General features: G+C 44.5%; 1 protein-coding gene across 1 annotated transcript; it reads left to right on the top strand.

Annotated features, from left to right (window-relative positions):
* The first annotated feature begins 152 nt into the window (after positions 1–152).
* ccnd2a (cyclin D2, a) lies at positions 153–19,651 on the top strand. Its single transcript, XM_085915251.1, has 6 exons — positions 153–248; positions 367–570; positions 1,892–2,107; positions 4,512–4,671; positions 11,149–11,297; positions 15,799–19,651. The coding sequence occupies exons 2-6, from the start codon at positions 376–378 to the stop codon at positions 15,970–15,972; spliced, it is 894 nt and encodes a 297-aa protein (XP_085771377.1). The 5' UTR covers positions 153–248; positions 367–375; the 3' UTR covers positions 15,973–19,651.
* The last annotated feature ends 1,962 nt before the right edge of the window (positions 19,652–21,613 follow it).

The raw sequence follows: 21,613 nt of genomic DNA, 5'->3' as shown, positions 1-21,613 counted from the left end.
ATGCGCACATGGTAAAGAAGAAAGAAAGCAAAGAGAGCCATGCGTGTGCTGCTCGGAGCTAATGAAGTGAATTGCGTCAGTTGCGCACGCCTGCAGCGCAGCCTTGAAATGCGCCTGATGCAAGTAGAGGCGCACTGAGGGGACACACAGGAAAAGTTCTCGACAACGAGAGGCAGGACGACGCGGACGGAGCCCCTGCAGTCTCGCCTCTTTTTTAATGCCTCCTTTACACTTTCCCTTCCACCACGGTGTGTTTTTGCTCTCCGACACACTTCCTATACAGTGATCCTGCTTCTTTTTGTGTGTTGTTTTTTTTTTTTTTTTTTTTTTTTTTTTTAGTTTTTGTTTCTGTTGTTGTGACTTAAGCCAAACGCCATGGAGCTGCTCTGCCTCGAAATGGACACCAATATCAGGGCTCGTCCAGATCCGAACCTCCTTTGTGATGACCGGGTCCTCCAGAGCTTGTTGACCATAGAGGAGAGGTTTCTACCTCAATATTCGTATTTTAAAGGGGTGCAGAGAGACATTCTGCCCTCTATGAGGAGGATGGTCGCCACTTGGATGTTGGAGGTATAAACGCCACACAAAGCTTGTGTCCTTTTAAAATGTTCCCAGTGCGTGGCTGCATTTGTTCATCTTTAGTAAAATATTGTCTATTTACGTGCTTTTCGGCGTTTTAAAGTCCGCTCGCGTCGCTCGTCTTTGCGCTGCTTTCATCTTCCATACATAACGATTGTAAATATTTGCCACCCGTGTCCCTTGAGCTGTGCACTGCGGCTGTTTTAGCCATTTTTTACTGATTTTATTAAAGATAGAGCGACTATTTCCATGCACACGTATGCACTCGCTGAGCACCGCGCTGGTCGATTCGCCATGTTGTTTTTTTTACGGGAGCGTTTGCGCTTTTTAAGAGGACTTTACAATGTCATAAACGCAATAACAGCACCTAAAATGCATCGGCTATGGCACAGGGCGAACTTATTTGCCCCACGATTGGACAAATGATGTGTTTTAACATTGCAAACGTTGTGGGTATCTGTTTGAAATGGAGGAAGGGCGAGGGCCTATTTGCGCCAGGCTATTCCCCCTTCGCCATGCCTCATACAGGAATTATGTTCGAAAGTCGACCGTAATTCTTTTATTTCTCACTAACATCGAACTCCAAACATTGCCGAGGCTCTCCGCTTTATTTTCATGTGAATATTGTCCAGTTCCGACCTACTGGATATTTTTAATTAATTTTTAAAGTGAATATATCGGATCGCTGGTGACGCACGCCACCCCAACCTTATGCGACTTGTTTTTTATTTTGACATATTATTCACATTAATCCTCGGAGAATTTGGAGAGGAATAGTCGGGTATGATGTGTAAGGCGTTATAGTGTATTATGGTGCAAAAGAAATGCATCCAGACAATTTATTTCTATTTTTAAATATTTTTTGAAAAACATGACGAATGAAGAAAAAGTTGTTTCCGCGTGCTGCGCTACAAGCGGGGTGTTTTCTGGCTGGGCTCGATTGTGACTAGAATTCATATCTTAGTGAATGAACTGCAGGAATGTGACGCTATTGACGCGTTTCACACTTAATTCGCGCTTTGTGTAATCATCACTTCGATTAAATGTGATGTCGCAACCGATCAGGACCGAGCGCAAATTCTTGGCCGGTCCCCAACTTTTGAGTGTCATCCCATTTGTATGTGCCTTTCCATGTCATTTAAAGCTTATTTATGTTTTCAAGTGTTGGGGAATAAAAGTAGACGTCATTGAAAGTTGCTCTATTGTATGTTGTATTTATTGTAGTGCTCTCTGTCTCTCTCTCTCTCTCTCTACCCCTCTCGCTCTCTGTCTCTCTCGCTCGCTCTCTCCCCCTCGTCCTCTCTCTGTTTAGGTTTGTGAGGAGCAGAAGTGCGAAGAAGAAGTTTTTCCCCTGGCCATGAACTACTTAGACAGATTTCTAGCAGTCGTCCCCACCAAAAAGTGTAACCTGCAACTGCTGGGAGCGGTTTGCATGTTTCTTGCATCCAAATTGAAAGAGACTCGTCCATTAACTGCAGAGAAACTTTGCATCTACACAGATAACTCCATCAGACCACAGGAACTGCTGGTAAGTAATATTCAAACGTCATCAGTTGCTCAACACCAACTTTTTAATCCATCATTTTTTTTTCCCTTCGTTTCATGGCATTTTGAATTACCCGCTTCCCAAAAAGTCCAAGGTGCCCTTGAGTCTATGTTTTAATATAAGGCAAAAAGCCACACACAGGTGAATTGTTCCACAGGGGCTCCTTACTGTAAAGACCCCCTCTGGATGGGCTTTAAAGTCTGTCTAATGGTCTCCATCGCCATCTAGCGGCAAATATTTGCACACGCAGAGCAACGAGGTCATCTTGAAAAGCAGCCAAACTTCTGACTCTGTTCCTGTCAAGAGTGGGAGAGAGACTCAGAGAAATCCGTTTGCCTTTTACAGTTCAGCCTCCATCCAAAAATACCCAACGACGCACACTCATGATGCCATGTTATCTCACGCTCGTTCTGTTTTGCATGTTTGCCATACTCGTCGGGGCGATAGAACAATTGTTTATTTGCGGAGTCCTGCGATAGTTGCCTTCACCTGCCCAAAGCAATTACTTAGGCCCAGTCTCACATTAGATAACGAAGCCCTGCAGTGTTACATAAACATTCCTCGGTAAACAACAGTCAATCCCAGCCGTGTTGTGAAAGAGGCCTGATTTTCTAATGGGGGTCTCGAAGCGACCGGCAGTTCCGTTCTCGTACCTATATGGTCAGCAAGTGAAAGCGGTGCTCTCCTCCAAACAGCATGTCTAACTTTTAACTTTTGAAGCCCTCTGCTGTTTGTTTCCTGATGCTTAGTCTCTGTGTTTCTGTATAAGGCAGTATTTTGGCTGTCATGCAGATACAGGAAACAGAGATCAGCTGCTCAGTGCATGTGATCGCTTGCTTCTCTCTTTTTTTTTTTTGTGGTCCTCATCTTTGGTAAGAATTTCTTGCAAATGGAACCGCAATGTTAGAAAGAAGGTGTGACCAGAGGAAGGCAGTAGCAGAAGGAAGTGGGGCCCGACCTGCCACTCAGCATTCAGCTCTGCTATGTTGCAAGCTTTTTTTTTTTTTTTTTTTTTTTTTTTTTTTTTTTTTTTGGTCACAGATTAGTGCAGCTGCATCTGAAATGCATCAAATAATTTTGTTGCTCACATGACGGTAATAATCTTACGTAATTGAAAAAAAGTAATCATTTGCAACAATGGTACAGTTCCTTTGGATTGCATGTCATAAAGTAGAACATCGCACATCTAAAAAAGGTTAGCGGGAAAAAAAAAACATGCAGGTTCAGCAGCAGCCATATTGGATTATCTTAAATGTGAGGACCATGCTGTCTCTCCCAGGGAGAAAATGAGCAGCATCCGTACGGGGTTGCAGTCACAAGGCAGTAGTCCGGAACCAAACCACTAAATGTTTTCCTAAATTAGTCACCAACTCTTCAGTTAATCACCTCCTGCTCTAGGAAGTGAAAGTAACAATACACCCAAAGACAGGAGAACACCACACCTAGTGTCATGTCCCATCACATGGGACAGCAGCATGTGTCTCCTCTGCTCAATGTACTGCTACAAGGCATTTATACATCTGAATTGTAGGCCTGTTTGGCACTTGACAATGGTGGATTTTCCAAATGACATTTAATGATATTATATGTGGGAGGAAATCTGTTTAAGAGTGTTTTTTTACATTTCTTTCAACGTTTGAATACAGATTAAATCCCGATTCTTCCCAATACGCAGCCTTCCTCCCCCCTTCCGCTCTCACTCAGCGGAACCTCTGCTGGGCCTCTTTAGGAAAGTCCCAGATGCCAGACAGACAAGTGGGGAGGGAGTACACACTTGTGAGGTCACCTGAGCTGGCGACATTGCTTGTTTTTCGCTGAAAAAAAAAGCATGCAAATAATTGTCATTTGCACCAGATGACTTTTTGATGAAAATAATTGGTGGATTTAGGTAGACTAAGTACCGTGAAAACTACAGTTATCCCTTTCACTGTTCCTTTAATGGCAATGTTGTAATAAATTGTAGTGGCAACACAAACAATTACCAATTTTTTTTTTTTCTTTGAAAGTTTTAATTTTGACTGTCTGGCAAACACATCAAAGTAGAGCTATAGAATTGCTGTTTGGTCATGAACACGTCACATGTTTGCATGACTACTTGTTGCTAGGCAGAATTCATACGGCACGCTCACAAGGCTGAATGGTAACTGAGGGTTAATTCAACGGAAAAAGGAAGTCATATGAGGCCACATTAAGCAAATAAAATTACTACAAAATATTGTCGCAATTGAATGGAGACTTTGTATGAAAGTGAAAACACAAAATGTGAAAAATGCAATTGGATCCACAAAAACTAAAACATGTAAACGTCTGGTTGTCCTTTTGTGTTCTTATTTTTTGCATCATCACCGTCCATTACCACAATCCGCTGGTGTCGCCTTTACTTTAGGAATGGGAACTGGTGGTGTTGGGGAAGTTGAAGTGGAACCTGGCAGCGGTGACGCCCAACGACTTTATCGAGCACATAATGAGGAGGCTGCCGCTGCCTGAGGATAAACTGACTCTTATACGCAAACATGTCCAGACGTTCATCGCCCTATGTGCCACAGGTAGGTCACGATCAACCGCAGATGCTTGCTCATTGATAAATTGCATACTTTGGAAAAACTGATGCAAACTACATAGTAGTGTAGATAGTTTCTTTGCTTACGATATTTAAAGTACATTGTGGATGCACTTCTCAGCCATCTATTGAACGCCAGGAGAACAGAAAATTACAAATACTATGAGTGCACTCACGCAGAGCTGCTCTCAGCCATAGCTCACATCTGGACGCTCACACTGACTCATTGAAATAATTTTACTCCATCAGGTCCTGCCTCTTAAATACACATGTGCACGACACAGTTTTTTTTTTGTACATTTTAAGTTTGCTTTTTTTTGTGTCTTCAAATACTTTTTACCATTGATATAAAAATTAAGATTGCTTTTTTCTTTGTAGCCAATTTTCATGAAAATATTTATTGATGACTTAACTACTCTGTTTCGTAGGCTAGTTGCGACTTAAATACATACTCGTGCTGCTGTAGGCACGGGTTGGTTGAAAAATGCGGCCCCCCCCAGCATACTGAAGTTTTAAGTGTGCCAAGTTGATGATGGCTTTAGGAGTGACATAAGCTACTTTCAAGCACATTTCAAACAGTGAAATGCAAAAAGCTGCAATGTGAGAAATAACCCAGATGAAGCTTAGATCATCTGTCATGTCACAGTGTGGTATGTGGCGGCGTTTTGGAGACTCGTCGGTAGCATCCAGTGACACATCAAACCAAACTTTGGGAATGCTCGGTTAAGAAGCATTCCCATGGGGCAAGAGATTGTGAAGTGATGGACGTGGGTGTAGGGTTGGCGAGCTATTATGAGCTGGATTGTACCCACAAGATCATACATCAAGTGAGTCCTAGGAGGGACACGCATCCTTTAACCCGATCTGTAGCTAGCGTTGAAGGAAGTGCATGAGGTTTGATGTTGCAGGTTTGCAGGCCTCAGACAGGAATGCACCTTGCATCCCTCTTGGAAAATAGTTCCATTTATTGACATAGTTCAGAGCAAGGTATATAGTTTCATCAACTTAAAATGAAAAATACAGTCGTTGTTTTTATGTAAAATGCATATTGAAGTAAGGCGAGGGTTAATCTGAATAATGGGGGGGGGGGGGGGGGGGGGCAAAAACAAGGACCAAGTGACTCCCACTGTTATGTAGATTCTTGTGTCATGACAGCATGTCAGTAATAGTATCTATTGTCAAAGCAACATTGTGAAAGACTCAGCGTGCACTTTGTCCGTAATGGCTTCATTGAGGGAGTGGAAGTGAATTTACGAGCCGAGTCCTCCTGACATCGCGTCTTCGGAGAGAGCCTGTCGGCGGATAGTGCTGGATTAGCAACAGACCATTTATTTATGTATGCACTCGGCAAACACAGAGTAGTGAGGGCAAGACGCAGAAAGGGAAGAGTGCAAGTGAGTCAACAATTCGATGCACTGAAGCTTTCCTGGGAATTCGAAACCCTTTTTGCTCAGTGTTCCCAGACGTAAATCTTGCGTTATCTGGTGAGAATCTTCCCGGCGGCATCTTCCAAGCCGGGCTGAAGAGCTGAAGACGCAGCTCGAGGAGGGGAGCTCTCAGGAAAATTTGCATTTGCAAGACAGTCTGCAGCAGGTCACCTGTGGCCTTGCCGTTTCATTCAAGCCAGCAGCCGCCGCTAAATCCCACCGCCGCTGCCCGTCTACTGAAAGAGCATAAAATCGCAAGAGAACGAGGAGAAAGGACAAGTGGAGAAGAAGGCCTCTCTCTCCTTCCTAGTAGCTCCTCGCTTTTGATGAAACGGTTCCGTTCAGGCCACTCGGTGGGTTTTTGTCAGGTGGCGTAGGCTGCCTCTGTATTAATTAATAACACTGGCTGGTCCATTCAGGACTATGCAAATGGATTGGGGGGGCTCAGCTCAAGACTGCGAGAGGGGAGACAAAAGACCCAGCCCTTACATTTCATATGCAGAGCCATGTGAGGGTCAGCGCCGCGGGGCCCTTGATAGGAAACGCCGGCCTTTCCCTCAGGCAGCCCGCCGGATAACAGCCCAGAAACAAGCTCATTAAGGGAGATTATAAGGCTCCATTCCTCCACACGCACACCAAGCACTCCCAGCTTCCTCGTCTATTCTTATTCAATCGGGCCAAAGTGGGAGAATAGACGGGGTGCACGGGGCGGACAGATGCACCCCAAACTGTCTGCTGTGCTTAATGAGCTTTGTCTTTTAGCCATATTGGCAGGGATTATGCTCTCTTTTTGTTTCATGTTCACTCCAATAGCCTTTACTGTAATGGTACGTATGCTTTAGATCATAGCCGTCAAACTCAAGGCCCGGGGGCCAGATACGGCCCGCCACATCATTTTATGCAAGACAAACTTGTGTGCATCGACATCATGTGTCAATATTAAAATTACAAATTGTCTTCACTTTGAAAAAAAATAGAGATATTGCTAGCAGTTTTTATTACCATTTATCTTTTTAAAATATTTGAACAGTTTTTACTAGCCTCTGATTTCAAAACTAGTTATTGTGTATATAATATAAGGCGATGACAGTCATCATGGCTCTTTAAAGGAAGCTGACTACGATGCGGCCCGTGACAAAAATAAGTTTGACACCCATGCTTTAGATGGTCGTAGATGTTGATCAAACGCATCACATATCTGCCATTACAAACAGTACTTTGTACTGCATGATGGGATGTACCAGTGGTTCAAGTAGCAGAGGACGAGCTCTTCAAGTTTTGAATGGGACAAGTAACTTGATCATTAACTTGTTAGTTCTACAGAGGAAAACTAATGATTCACTAGATGGAAGACACCCTTTTCCTTTTCCCCTCTTGTTTAAAGTCCACTGAACCCGCAGGACATACGAATTCGGCATTGGATCTTCTCTCTTTGAATAAATAAATATGAACATTATAATGAAATAGTAGACAGTGCATAATTGCACTGCAGCGCAGCTGATCAAATTTAAGTGGTGTCTGTATCGAATCGTAACCAGGTAAAATCAAGTTGAGTGTTTTGCTTTCATTTTTAGTCCAAAGGTTCTTCCATTGATGACTTTGAGCTCCACAAGATGGTGAAACTATGGGCAAATATGCCCATGCAATTTCTATGCAACCGTGCAAATATTTTTGAGTGATTCATGTCCCTTTTCATGCCAATCTCACTGAACCAGAATGGCGTCGGCATGGAGACGCTCATCACATTGGTCAAATGAATGATTCATCTCAGATGTGCTCAATGAAACAATCTTTACTGCTATTTGTTATCGTGAAAAAAAAAAAGAAAAACTCTCCTTGGCACTGGATGCGTCAGATCCTGAACAAATTAGCCACCACCTCGCACAAATTATCCTCACATCCCTGATATGTGGGATCATGTCCGGTGCTGCCACATTGGCAACAGATGAAGCAGGAAGTAGCCTGCGCCCAAAAGTGTGACACAGTAAGTGAATCACACAGCGGCATGTCCTGAGCAACCCACTCAAAAGCCTGTGGCCATCTGACTCACGGCAAAAACGCAAAGGGAATTTATCACTGGATGCTGCTACATTCATTGCCATGTTTGAAAAGGCAACATCCCCATTTGAAGTCTGCATGTTTAACCTTGGTGGTAGTGATCCTGAATTGATTATTCTGTTACATATACTTCAATAGTGCACTGAAGTAAATGGAGATGAGCTTGCCACGTTGCGTAGCTTCAGTTGGTTAAGTGTCTATCGAGTCCTCCCGTGTTGAGTATCCTTGTCGCTCCATCAGTGTTTGACCGAACCATTTCTAATAGTTAGTGTCTTGCGATAATCATAAAAAGACGTTCATGATGTTCATCGTGCATATGTTTGCTGGTGTGCATGTGTATGTTGTTTATTGTAAGAACGTGTATTTATTTATAGGAAAGACGAGTGTTTTGAATGACGGTGCATTAGTGTTAATAGTGACTTAACCACTCCTAAAATAATGTTTAATTTTCACCTTTACTTAACACTCTTCACGCTACACACTATACGATACAGGACCTTGATTTATTGCCTTGGAAAAACAAAAACATGGAGTTGGAGAGGAGACGTTGGGATTTTCTGCCAGTTTTTATGGCTCCTGTTCAACTCTCCAGTGTAGATTAATTTACAAGTCGAACGTGCATACATTGCAGCCACCCGCGAGGAGTGTGCCATGTAGGGCAGCAGACTCAATGTGACCAGAGGCCAGAGAGGATGAAGTTGCAGACAGAGAGAGAAAGGGCCATTGAAGGCACTGAGCGAGCGGCGCGCTGGCCAGACCAGGCAGCCGCCGCTTACACAGAGCTTTCCATCGGAGGCGTGCGTCCCCACTCGGCTCCATACACTGTTTATCCTCAACAAGAATATTAATGAGCGGCTCCTGAAATACGAGCATTCTTCGCCCCGCGTGCTGCCGCCACCAGGCCGCATTGGCTGTACACGCGCGCAGCCTTGTTTGTTGTCTTGTGTTGAGTGCGAGAAATCAACTGGCAGTAGCCTGCTCATCCACCAAACTACGTCTGTGTACTGTATGTGCACGTATACCATTTCTTCCCTGTGAGGTCCCCCCCACTCCTTTGCCTGTCAGTCTGCTCTCACATACTGTAAATCCATGTATGTCTTTCTCCTTTTACCCCCCCCAACCTGGTGAAAGTTGTACTATTACAGCAGTGATGTAATGCCGAGGGGTCTTTGTGTGCTCTTTCCTCTTGGCTTGAGGTAGCCTTTAATAAATCGGCCGCTTGGCAGAGGCCCAGCCATGAACACAGGGGTGTATAATAAGTTCATTTATTTGTCAACACTGAGCCCACACGATGAGAAAGCGCCTGGCTGCGCATGTTAAAAAGGCAGTGAGGGGCTGCCTTTACAGCTATCAAAGGGCCCACCTCTTTGATTCCAGCTGGAGGAAGAAAAATCTCCTTCAGAGCCATCGCATGCTGTTGGCTTTGCTATTGAATATGGCAATATGGTAATGTGCAGGCTGCCTCTGCCCCCTCCCTGCTGCCCACTGCCCCAGCCCATAGGTGGCCTAGGAACAGAGGCATGCTTGTGGGGGAAGGAGGGGAGGTGAGGGTCACTGGAGGGCAACTCTTTTCTTCCTGCAAAACCTCACAAGGATTTGGCTACAGACTTGAGAGCGATGCGCAGCAGAGACGTCAATCCCCCCCCCGACGCTCTCCCACCACGCCTACCACCTTCCCGTCTTTTCTCCTCGTGGCCTTGTCGCCACGCTGTCCATCCCTCCTTCTTCATCTTCCTCTTCGCTGTTGACCCCTCGCACCCCGCTGCCCCGGTGCCCGGCCACACTCTTTGTCCGTCCCGTCTCGCTGAATTGCTATCGGCACACAGGGGATGACTGCTGTGTCTCTCAATTGGGTGAAATGAGGTGATGACTCCGGACAATGGAGTCACACTCTTCTGCCTTCCCTCTGGCTGGCCCGCCACTCTATTAATATGCTAAAAGATAGGAGGGCCGCCAACGTAAACCACCGCCTGTTGCCGCGACAAAGCCTGGGGCATGTGTGTCATTCAGTGGCCCCCGAGCGGACCGTGTGCTTTCCAAAAAGAAAGGCAGGAGTTGAGCAAGACGTACAGAGAGAATAGGGGAGTGAGAGATTGTGATTCTCGCTCTCTCTATTTCTATCTCACTCTCTCTCTCGTGCCCCCCCCTCCCTCGCGCCTGTATGCCAGTTGCCTTGCCTTTTCGGGCTTCTGGCCCGTTCACAAGCTGTCTCATTTGCATTATGAATGACAGTGAGGGGAGCTAACAAGGTTATTGGTCTTTGAGACGCACGCCTCTGACCACACGTGGAAAAAGGACCTACAGCAGTGAGCATTGGCACAGGCACTGAGCCTCTTTATTCCTCCCTTTCCAAGCGCTATGGGGCTTTTTCAGCGAGCACACGATTTACTCAGGAGATGGAAGAAAAGGGGCCGGCCTGGGGAAAAGGGAGGCGGGGGACGGAGGGAAGGGGGGGAGGTCGGGCGGCTGCTTTTCAGCTCCTTTACAAGCCAAGTGAACCCTCATTATCCAGACTGCTGGTCATTAGCGAGCGCTACGTTCAGGCTGTGCGTAGTGGAAGGATTATTTATCAACTGACTGCTAAATTACCAAATCATACAGCAATGTCTCACGTCTGTATTTTTGGGTGGCGCATATTAATCAAAACCTGAAATTATGAAACGGTTATTTAAATCTTAGTGCACGCTTCTTTTTCTACAACTTACTCAAAATTCTTGGCTCCAGAAATATTACCCACCAGGAAGCCTCATATTTTTCAAGATATCGTTCTTCGTGCCCTAAAAAAACACCAATCTGTTTTCAAAAGTTGAAGTTCAAACTTTAAATGCTTGATTTGGGGCGTTAGGGTCCAAGCTCTCAAATAAGCTATGAAATACAGATTTTTTTTTTTTATAAATCAGTCTTGTGCGCACACACACACACACAAATAGCAGCATCACTCCCACGTTTACTGAATTAGCTTTTGTCCTCTCCAACAGATTTCAGATTCGCCATGTACCCTCCATCCATGATTGCCACAGGTAGCGTGGGGGCCGCAATCTGCGGTTTACAGCTGGACTCAGTGAACCCGTCCCAATGGGGGGACAGTCTGACGGACCTGCTTGCCAAAATCACAAACACAGAAGTGGTGAGTTTATGTTTAGAAAACTTGTTGAAGTCCCATTTTCTCTTTGTCCATGTATACCTGTGTTTGGGAAAATTGCATAAACAGACATCTGACCAGCTAATGCAATTAGACCACACTCACACTGTGATGTAAATACGACATAATGCATTGTGTGTGTAATTCAGCGAGGCAGCATCATACCTAGAGTTCCTATTATTTTGGATTGGATATAGTTTCTTAGCCAATTGACTACGTAGTGACTTTGTGATTCATCTAATCAAATTAAGAGAACATTTGTTTCTTGTATGTTTGTCAGAAACCCGACTAGTTAGCAAGTGGCAGGTTTTCGTTCGAGTAGGGCCTCCTCATATAAACAATCTTGGGAATGTTGCTGTGGCGGGTAAGACAAGTCCAAACAGCAGCAAGACCTTTTGCGATACCTGGCATTCATCATGCAGTCTCAGTCTCACCATGCTTTATCGAATTTGTACTTAACAAAAGCATTGGAAGTCCAAATTAATTTCATTTGGGTGTTCTGAAATTGACCCATCTCATTTGCTGAGACCAAAGTTGTAGAGAAGCACCAAGAGCCTGAATCAAGTGCTTCAAGAATGGTGGTGTTTGGTTTGCACTAGTTGACTTAGTTGGAACAAGAATTTCTGTATGCTCACCACACAGGGGGCCTATAGCTGTCGCCCCCGACGGCACTTTGTTAAATCCCGTCCCAAAAGACATCTAAGGAGGAGAGAGTGGGGGGGGGGGGGGACCATCAGGCTTGCATGGCGACAATCAAGCCTCCCCCGCCTCTTCTTTTTGCTCCATCTTGGCTGGAAAAGCATGGCTCCCTCTGGCGTGTGCTGTGTGAAGTCCCGCTCACCAGCTCAGGAAAAACAAATAGCCCGAGCAGCACAGGACCTCAGTGTGTTTAAACTGCACGGTTCAGGACTTGAGGGAATTAAGTCGCTCCATGGCTCTATGATCAACTCCCCTACATTCCTGGATCCAGACAAGCCGTGCTTTGCCGTGCAGGCTGGAGGCGAAGCAGAGGGCTCCTTTCCTAACTCAACATATATGAGGGACTTAAGTATAAACTGCTTAGAAGCCAGCCAAAAAGTAAACATATTGGGTATGTTTTGGTTTGTAAAATTACTGGTGAAGTTGTATCAGACCACCGCTAGTGAGACACAGCTCCAAGAAATGTGAATGTACGCAAATGCCTATTTATTTTGGAAGCACTCCGATGAAGTCGTTGACACGGTCACAGAGATTGTTCTCAAAAGTTGCTCTGTGTCATCATCCGATGACAATTTGGACTGCAGTCACCAGGATGCTGGTTTGAACCACACTCCAAACCTCCACATAACTTTGTGTATTTGTATTTGCAAGAGGGTATCGCTAAAGTTAGTTCAACGGCCAGGCCAAGTGTGAAGGGAAAGTTCTGCCAACGTTGCCGCTCTTGCCAATAGCATCTTGGATGAGGCCGCCCTCTCCTGGCACCCTGCTGGCATCTGCGCTATCCACGAGCTGCGGTTTTCCAATAGAAATGTGACAAGGCCTAGTCATCACCTTGGGCTGCTGGGAAAATGTGTGTCATCACACACACACACACACACGCACGCACACACACACACACACACACACACACACACACACACACTGGTATTCCTAAACTGTGCTTCCGATAGTATCAAGAAAGCGATACAATAGAAGCTACGATCAAGCAAATAATCTGTTTTGTTATTAAAAAATGACATCAATAAATGAATAGCACAGAGGGCAGGGCCAATGAGCATCTTGAGGGGCATCCATGCCCCCCCCCCCTCCTCCTCCCTTTCAACGATGTGCAAGAGCGCTGCCAATTGTGGCTGAATGCGCTTGTAAAAATGGAATTCATTTGTGATCTAAGGGACATCAACTTTCCTCTGCAACTAACTCCCCCAACCCAATAGCTTTGCAGTTTTGTGAACTTGTAGAGCCATACATATGCACATGGTCATAAATAGCTTTATCCCACAATCACTCATTTAAATATGACAATTTCCCTTTTTCCTCCTGTTTTAAAGCTATAGTTTAAAATCCTCTTATATGAGTTGCAGAATGGCTGACTCCACAGCGAGCGAAATTTGTTTATTTTGGAAGATCAGTGCTTGACAAAATGAGCGTTTTGGGCCACAGAAAAAAGAACGATGGCATTTTCTATACTTGGGACTTACACCGTCAGCCTCTTTCTGGAAGATTCTCGAGATAAGTGCGCCGTCTTTTGTGTGTGCTCGCTCCAGCTCTGACCATCCAGCTCGCTTTGTGCGGTACAATCGGCACTTGAAACGCATTCCATGGCTTCACACATTTCTTCCTTTTGGTTTTGTCTGTCTGCACGACTTCCCCTTGCGACTCATGCCACAGAGGCCGCCCGAGAATAATGTGCTTGCCTTGTCACACAGACAGATTGTTGCAATATGATGAACGCTTGAGGTGGGAGGACCGTCGTAAAACAACATGGCGGGACTACGACACCATCATGTGCTGTCCAGGTTGAGGCAGCGCCACAAAGATGCTTCACTAAAGCGCTCTGTCTGCAATAGTCTTGCTCGCTCTTGGTCTTCCCTGAAAGCTACTTATGTTTCCAGTAGTCACACGCTGAAGTCATTAAACTTTCTCAAATGAAACCTTTAAGGCTTGGCAAGTCGTCGGAGTTGCCGCTCTCAAGCGCTGCAGAGACTGTGAGAGTGTCTTATTAGAAGTGAAGGCATGCATTCTTGCGGTAGAACACAGGCAGTCGCTTTACATGTTTGGAGCTTTGCTTAATGTTCTCACAGGAATTGAGATTTTTATGACCAAGTGGGGGTTCATATTGGTGGGTGCACACGCCCACGTTTAGGGTCTGGCCACCCTAGAGGATGGTCGCTAGTTGAGTTACCTTCATCTCTGAGGAAAATTAAATCCACATTTTTGGATTTTAAGCAACGCTGTTGAAGAGATAAGATTTTGTAGCGGCAATTACTTCAAGATGACCCTAAATCTGCAACAAGAAAAAAAAAAATCAATTGGCAGGACTAAAATCCGGAAACATGTCTCACGCATGTTTAGCCTGTGATCTCTTGTGCTGTTTGACCTTTGACATCATGACCTTTTGTCAGTGAGCCTTGCAGCTCCTGAAGAGCAACTCTGGTCTGAATTATGTCTTGTTCCTGGCATCTAAAACTATAACACTTAGCTTTTCAGGTTTAAATTAGGTGCGTGCAGCTTTCAAAAAAAAGTGTTGCCCTTTGAGCCATCGCTCCATTAGGTACAACAAACACATGGAACTTTTTTTGTGTTACAGTATCAGAAGGTTCTCCATTAGCGCACTCAATTGTGAACAAATGTTCCTGCAGCACCGTCAATTCAACATCTGTGGGATTCTTCTGCTAACAATCTTTTCAACAGTACCAGCCCCTCTCTCCCCACCATTCATTCCCACTGTGGACCAGCCATCACAGAAGCATATGAGGGCTCAGTGCTGTTGAGAGGCCCCTCTCCCAGGTGGATTCTCACATTGCCCGAGCGCCTTTGATGCTGAAAGGCGAGCCACTCGGGTCTCCCATGGATCCCCGGCAGGCAGGCAGGCACAAGGACTGGCTCTCGTTAAAAAGGCACCCTCTTTGTGCTCCCGCAGGAGGTGGATGTAATTAACATAACTTTGGTCCTACCTGTGTTTTCAGACGTCGTCGTCAAGGCTACCTTTGTTTTCTCTGCGTTTGGGAACTGGCGGATTGTTGGGTATATGGCTGGGCCGGTAGGGTCGGCCGGCGTTCGGGTGTGGGCTGACGTAATGCTCGGGTCTGCGTTGTGTCTGCCCCTCAGCCGCGCTGCTAGTGGGAGTTGCCAGGAAGTTCGTGGCCATTTAAAACGTCTGGCATGCAGGCCCCCCCAAATTCTTGTCATTCACAAAGATAGTTGTGGAGGCCCATTTTCTCCCTGCGCAACATTGGCACAATAGTTGCTTTGCACTGAACAGTTTGGAATGCTACGTCTTTGGTTTTTCTAGTCCACCTGTTTCTGCTGTCTTAAGTTGAAATCTTTCAGGCCCGATAGCATCACTATATAAACTAGGCAGATACGCTTGTGTATATAATCTGCTTCCTGATTACCTGGAAGACATCCGAATTTGCCCTGGCTTTTGGGCCAGGCTCTGCTCCCTCTTCTTTTTTGGTGAAGAAGTACAGTTTTGGGGTTGGAAGTGCTCTTGAGCAAAGTCTTCCATCTAGTGGTGAACACTGCCATTACAACATAAAACAGATCAGCTGCAGTTGTACTAATCATCGTCATCATCTTGAGCAACCATACTTAAAACTCATGTTCAACAACTTTGAAATGAGATGAGTTCAAATCAAATGGTTTCTACCAGCCATAATGATCTGGATCTGATTGATTGGAAGTCTTCCATGTTTTAAACTGAATTATGTGGTTCCTGCTTCTAGAATTTGGGTCACCTGTCAACAGCGTCTTTTAAGTTGTGTGTGTGTCTCTTGTGACATTGCAGGATGTTCTCAAAGAGTGCCAGGAGCAGATTGAGCGTGTGTTAGAGAACAGTCTGCGTGAAGGCCGGAAGCAGCAGCAACAACAGCAGCAGAGCCAGAGAGGCCCGAGCAGTAAAGGCCTGGACGAGCTGGATCAGTCATCCACCCCGACAGACGTCCGTGACATCAACTTGTGAACCACAAGAGGGCCCCGTTGCGCAGGATTTACAATGACAAAAAATATGAATCATGAAAAAAAACTTTCTTAAAAGCAGAAAAAAAGAACAAAAAAAACAAAATGCTAAAAACACAAGCCCTTTAAAAGAAAAAGAACAATGTTTGCTAGTTTTTTGTAGATTTTTCTGTTCTTCAAGACAAAAAAAAACGCCTGCCCACAAAATCTAGATTTTTCTTTCGTCTAAAAGCAACAGATTCGGGACACGATGATGCTCCGTTGTGCCTTGGATACACAGAAGGGAAAGCAATCATATTTGCATTCTGCCTTTGATTGTATAGAATGATCATTAAGTTATATTGTAACCATAGCTGGTTGGCAGAAAGTTGCATACGTGGGATCAGAGTATGTGCTTAGTTTTTGCTTTTCTTTTTTTTCCTCACTCTCTATTGATATATATATTCATGTTATCATCTGATCTGACCGTCAGTGAGATGTGGCGAGAAAGCCTTGAGAAAAGTATGCGTAACGTCGGTGGGTCCCAAATCCAGGGGTGAGACAGGATCATTTGAATCATCATTATTAGCCGTAGTAATTATTATTAGTCGTAATAATATTATTTGACATATTTTGAGTAGTCAAGATCAATAAGCTCCTTTGTCAGGCTGCTTGTATGTGTGCGCATGTGAATGTGTGTGTGTGCAGTCTGAATGGGATCCTGTATCTAAATTAGCAGTAAACATTCTAAGGCGCGAGGCACTTACAATGTTCGAAGACTATGGAGAAGGCCGAGGTTACATACATACTTTGTCTATCAGTATAACGGGGCATCTATGCTATGTCACTGCCTTCATTCATTGGCAGTGTATCTAGGTCTCTTGTTGGCCAGCAATAAACTGCTGCATGGACGATGAATGAGACGGAGTGTGTGCGAGCGAGCGAGCGAGCGAAGGAACCTTCACTTCACTCGGAGCACGTGGCGAAAGTCTTGGAGAACCTCAGCCTCGCAGGTCATGCGAGGCGGTTGTTTTATTACTGCCATTCTGTTAATGATTATATGACCACATATTGTGTTACAATGTTGCGCGTGCTTAGTCAAAGAAGGGGTTTGGAGTGCCCAACTCTCCAACACGAGCACAGTTAAGAGCACAGTTGAGCGGCGGAGAGGACAATGCCTCAAAAACAGGAGGACGGGAGACTCCTGTGATCGCGAGAAGGGAGGCGACAGGGTGCGGGAAGAATGGGAAAAGACAGTTGGGCTGGTTGAATCGAAGGAGTGTGGGAGGGATTGCTGATGTACAGCCAATGGCTGAATGATGAGTACAACACCCAATAGAGGTTGGAGAACAGAGTGACTGGTTCGACTTAAAATTCTCTTTATGGAGATTTACTATACATAGATAATTGAGTTGGAATGGGAAATGCACCAGGTTCAATTTAGATGGATGCTAAATGAGGAACTAAACCAGCCAGATCATATGAGGATGAGTTTCCCTTTTTGTTGCTTAGAGGAGTACAAAATATTGTCAATGCATCTGGAGTCCCTGTATGGTTGTGTTCGGCTTCCTATATGATTTCAATGGCAAAGCACTTTGAGAACATACTCCCCAGGAGAAACATCAAAATGAATTGGTGGTGATTTGGAGGTGGGTGGGTGGGTGGGTGTTTGTTTTTAATTTTACTTTTTATTTTTAGCCTTTTCTTTGGTTTACTTTGTAGGGCTGGTTTCCCAATCACCCCCCCCCCCCCCCCTATGTCAAGCAAGAGTCACATAAAACTGGACATTCCAATCAAAGCGAACATTCCTATTCAAGCAAAGACCAACTTGATCCAAGGAGCCTGTCCATTTCCAAGGATTGGAACAAAAAAAAAAAAAAAAGGCCAAGACACACAGTTCCCTCATCTGTGGCTTTCCTTTACACTGTCAAGATTTTTTTTTTTTTGTACTTGAATATTTCTTTCTATTTATCTGCATCACAGCCACAGTCATGTCTCACAGGGCGGCGCTCGGGTGATCGTAACATCCAATATTTGCACATGTTCTTCAGAGGCCAATGACTTTTGTTTTGTTTTAGTTTCCAAACCACCACAATGATGTGTGTTTTAATGGCTGTTCACTTTTTATGGTGCTGGCTTGAAATTGCAGAAATGTTCGACAACATTGTGTCAGGCTGTGCTGCGTGTCATTCAGTCCTCTTTGAGCTTTGCTGCTTCGAATAATCGACGAGGGGGTTCATGGGGCAGAGAGACACAACCGTGTTCTTCTTTTTGGACTTTCACGTGTGCTTGAGTTTAGTTTTAGTTTTTTTCTTTTCTTTCATGAACGACATTGTTGGTTGTCAGACTGAAGATAATGCGGGGATTTTTTGTTTGTTTTGTTTTCATTTTGGCTACTTGATTTGCCAAAACATTGAGTTTTCGATAATTGCCCTCCTTCATTTTGCCTCTGCCGGATGTAAGCTCTCACCCAAACTTAATGTCTTTCCTGCAATGTCTTGTTGCGTGTGTTATATATTGAGACCACACTTTCAATTTGTGTTTGATATATTTTATGGGGTGACCAGACCCACAAAAGGGTTTTTTCTAAGATTTAGAGATACTGTATTCCAAAGTGAAGAGAGGACAGAGGAGGTGTGAAGACATCAAGAAAAAAAAGTCAATATTTTTATTGAGTTATTGTTGTCTTTTTGCGCTGCTAAAAGCTATGAATTTGTTTCATTTATACAAAATAACATTACAGAGTTGTGATGTGTCACTTGAGTGTGCTGCTATTTTATAAACATTTGTATTATAATATAATTATTTTACTGCTTAAGAGATAAATTCAGAAAAACGAAGTAGAAGGTGATAGAAGAACATGAAATGAGTATTCGACTGGAAATGTTCTTTGTACAGTTTGACATTTTGCTTAGATAGCATGTCTCCTTTACCCCCTTTTTGAATCTATTTTGCTCGTTTTCTTCAGTCACATTCTGCATCGGTTGGTATATATCCTATACCTCAGGATTACCGGCGACATACAAAAGGAAAAAAAATAAAATCAATCATACAAATAAACCAATCCATCATCAATACCTCTGCACTTAGGGAACCTGGAATAGAATAGAAAGCAACTAATAAGCATTTTGTGGATGCGCTGCCGTTTGGCATTCACTTGGACATACTGGAGAGGGGGGGAGGGTCGGAACATTTCTGGGGGGTGTTCTAGCATATTTTGCTCATGTTGGTGCTACATCTGACATGTTGTGGGTGACAGAGGCTACAACAGCATTCCTATGATGGCCAAAGTACACTTGTTGCTTTATTCAGTCATAATCGCCCTGAATGTCCGATTCCCAATGTGGGAATGATGTATTTTGGTCTGAGATAATGTGCGTGTGTGTGTGTGTGAGTGAGTGAGTGAGTGAGTGAGTGAGTGAGTGAGTGAGTGAGTGAGTGAGTGAGTGAGTGAGTGAGTGAGTGAGTGAGTGAGTGAGTGAGTGAGTGAGTGAGTGAGTGAGTGAGTGAGTGAGTGAGTGAGTGAGTGAGGGAATTACACCTGTCATTTTGACCCATAAATATTGTGATATCTGGAAGTTTGAATGGAGCACATTTCCCTTTGACTCGCCTCCCCTCCCCACATAGAACCCATATCATGTACCTCAAATGTCTGTTGCACAACTTCTGTTCAATAAACTTCTGCTTTAAAGGGTGTGACACCACATCAGCTCACTTTTCTTTTTCTTGCCTTGTTTGCTTTTCACAAAAGTTTCTTTGAGCTGTCTGCAATGGGGAGCATCATACAGCACTGCAAAATTCAGGCGCAGGGTTCGATTCCGGCTCCGGCCTTCCTGTGCGGAGTTTGCATGTTGTGTTCTTCGTGGGTCTCCTAGGACTCCAATTTTCTACCACATCCCAAAAACATGCATGGTAGACCGATTGACCACTTAATATTGCTCGTGGGTGTTATTGTGTCGATGGTTGTCTATGGTTTGGCAACCAATGCAGGTGTTACATGTCAAGTTGCTCCCATGTTATCTTGCTCCCCGTCTCGAGTTACGACTGTTATTGTAAGTCGATTTGCACAGTTTTGTGTTTCACGACTGCAGATTCGTCACAAGCGACTTGGAACCTTCCTGATTGCAAAACTGTTCAAATTCTCAATAAAAACACTGAACGAAACGTCTCGTTTGCATTTCCGACTGGCTGCAAAAAATAGAAAAGTCATCAATGGGATTTGAACCCGTGACTCAAAGATATAAGAATAGTTAAATTGGCAAAGCCTTAACCGCTGTGCTATCGTGACACACAGATAGCAAGTTACATAATGTTTAATATAGCCAACAAACACTAAATCACCCGGCTCCAGACCATTTTAGCCAATTTGGTAGTCACTTTCAATCTCAAACCATTTATAGTATTCAGGAATAAATAATGACCTCAAATGTAATGTGCATGTTAACAAAAAGGTCAAAACTGCATAAAAGATATACATTTAAAACGTTGCCCTACAGCGTCATTACCGACATTTCATTATTTGCGCCTGCAGACATTAAAGATGATAATGAAACAACGACGACCATACTATCGCGCACATGGTTGAGCGTAGAATATAACCATATAGTGTCCTTATCTTCCACACATTATCAGACGACGTTCCCTAGTATAGTGGTTAGTACTCTGGACTCTCACACCAGCGACACGAGTTCGAATCCCAGTTTGACCGCTGAAATATTTTATCATGGGAGAATTTGCAACACAGGTTAAGGGGTTGGGGTTAGTGCTAGCCTTAATGTTGGGGTTTGTGCTGGAGTTAGGGTTAGAGCTGTGGATAAGGTAAGGGTTAGAGCAAGGCTTGTGGTCAGGGTTAAATCTAAGGTCAAGGTAAGTGCTAGGTTTAGGTTTAGGGGTAGGGGTAGGGTTGGGATTAAGGTTAGGGTTAGAGGTAGGGTTGGGGGGCTAGGGTTAGGGTTAGAGCCAGGGTTAGGGTTAAGGTTAGGGCTAGGGTTAGGGTTGGAGTTAGGGTTAGGGTTGGGATTAGGGCTAGGGCTAGGGTTAGGGTTATGCTTGGGGTTAGAGCTAGAGCTAGGGTTAGTGCTGGAGTTAGGGTTAGAGCTAGGGTTAGGGTTGCTTAGGGTTAGTGCTAGGGTTGGGGATAGGGATAGGGATAGGGCTAGGGTTAGAGCTAGGGTTGGGGTTAGGGTTAGTGCTAAGGTTGGGGTTAGGGTTAGAGCTAGGGGTAGGGTTGGGTTAGGGCTAGAGCTAGGGGTAGGGTTTCATCTAAGGTTAGGATTGGGGTTAGAGCTAGGGTTGGGTTAGGGTTGGGTTAGGGTTAGAGCTAGGGTTAGGGTTGGGGCTAGGGTTGGAGCTAGGGTTAGGGTTGGGGCTAGGGTTGGAGCTAGGGTTGGGGTTAGGGCTAGGGTTTGAGCTAGGGTTAAGGTTACTATAGCATACCGGTTAAGGCTTTGACAAGACATCTATTCTTATACCTCTGCGTCACGGGTTCAAATCTCATTAGTGACTTATCTTTTTTTTTTTTTTTTTTTGTGTGTTTGCTATTTATTGCAGCCAGTCGGAAATGCAAACGAGACGTTTCGTTCAGTGGTTTTATTGAGAATTTGAACAGTTTTGCAATCAGGGAAGTTCCAAGTCGCGTGTGACGAATCTGCAGTCGCGAAACACAA

The sequence above is a fragment of the Syngnathus leptorhynchus genome, chromosome 6, assembly GCF_054491065.1.
Source record: "Syngnathus leptorhynchus isolate UIUO chromosome 6, UIUO_Slep, whole genome shotgun sequence".
In the NCBI taxonomy this organism is placed as follows: Eukaryota; Metazoa; Chordata; class Actinopteri; order Syngnathiformes; family Syngnathidae; genus Syngnathus; species Syngnathus leptorhynchus.
This window is presented reverse-complemented; position numbering and strand designations above follow the sequence as displayed.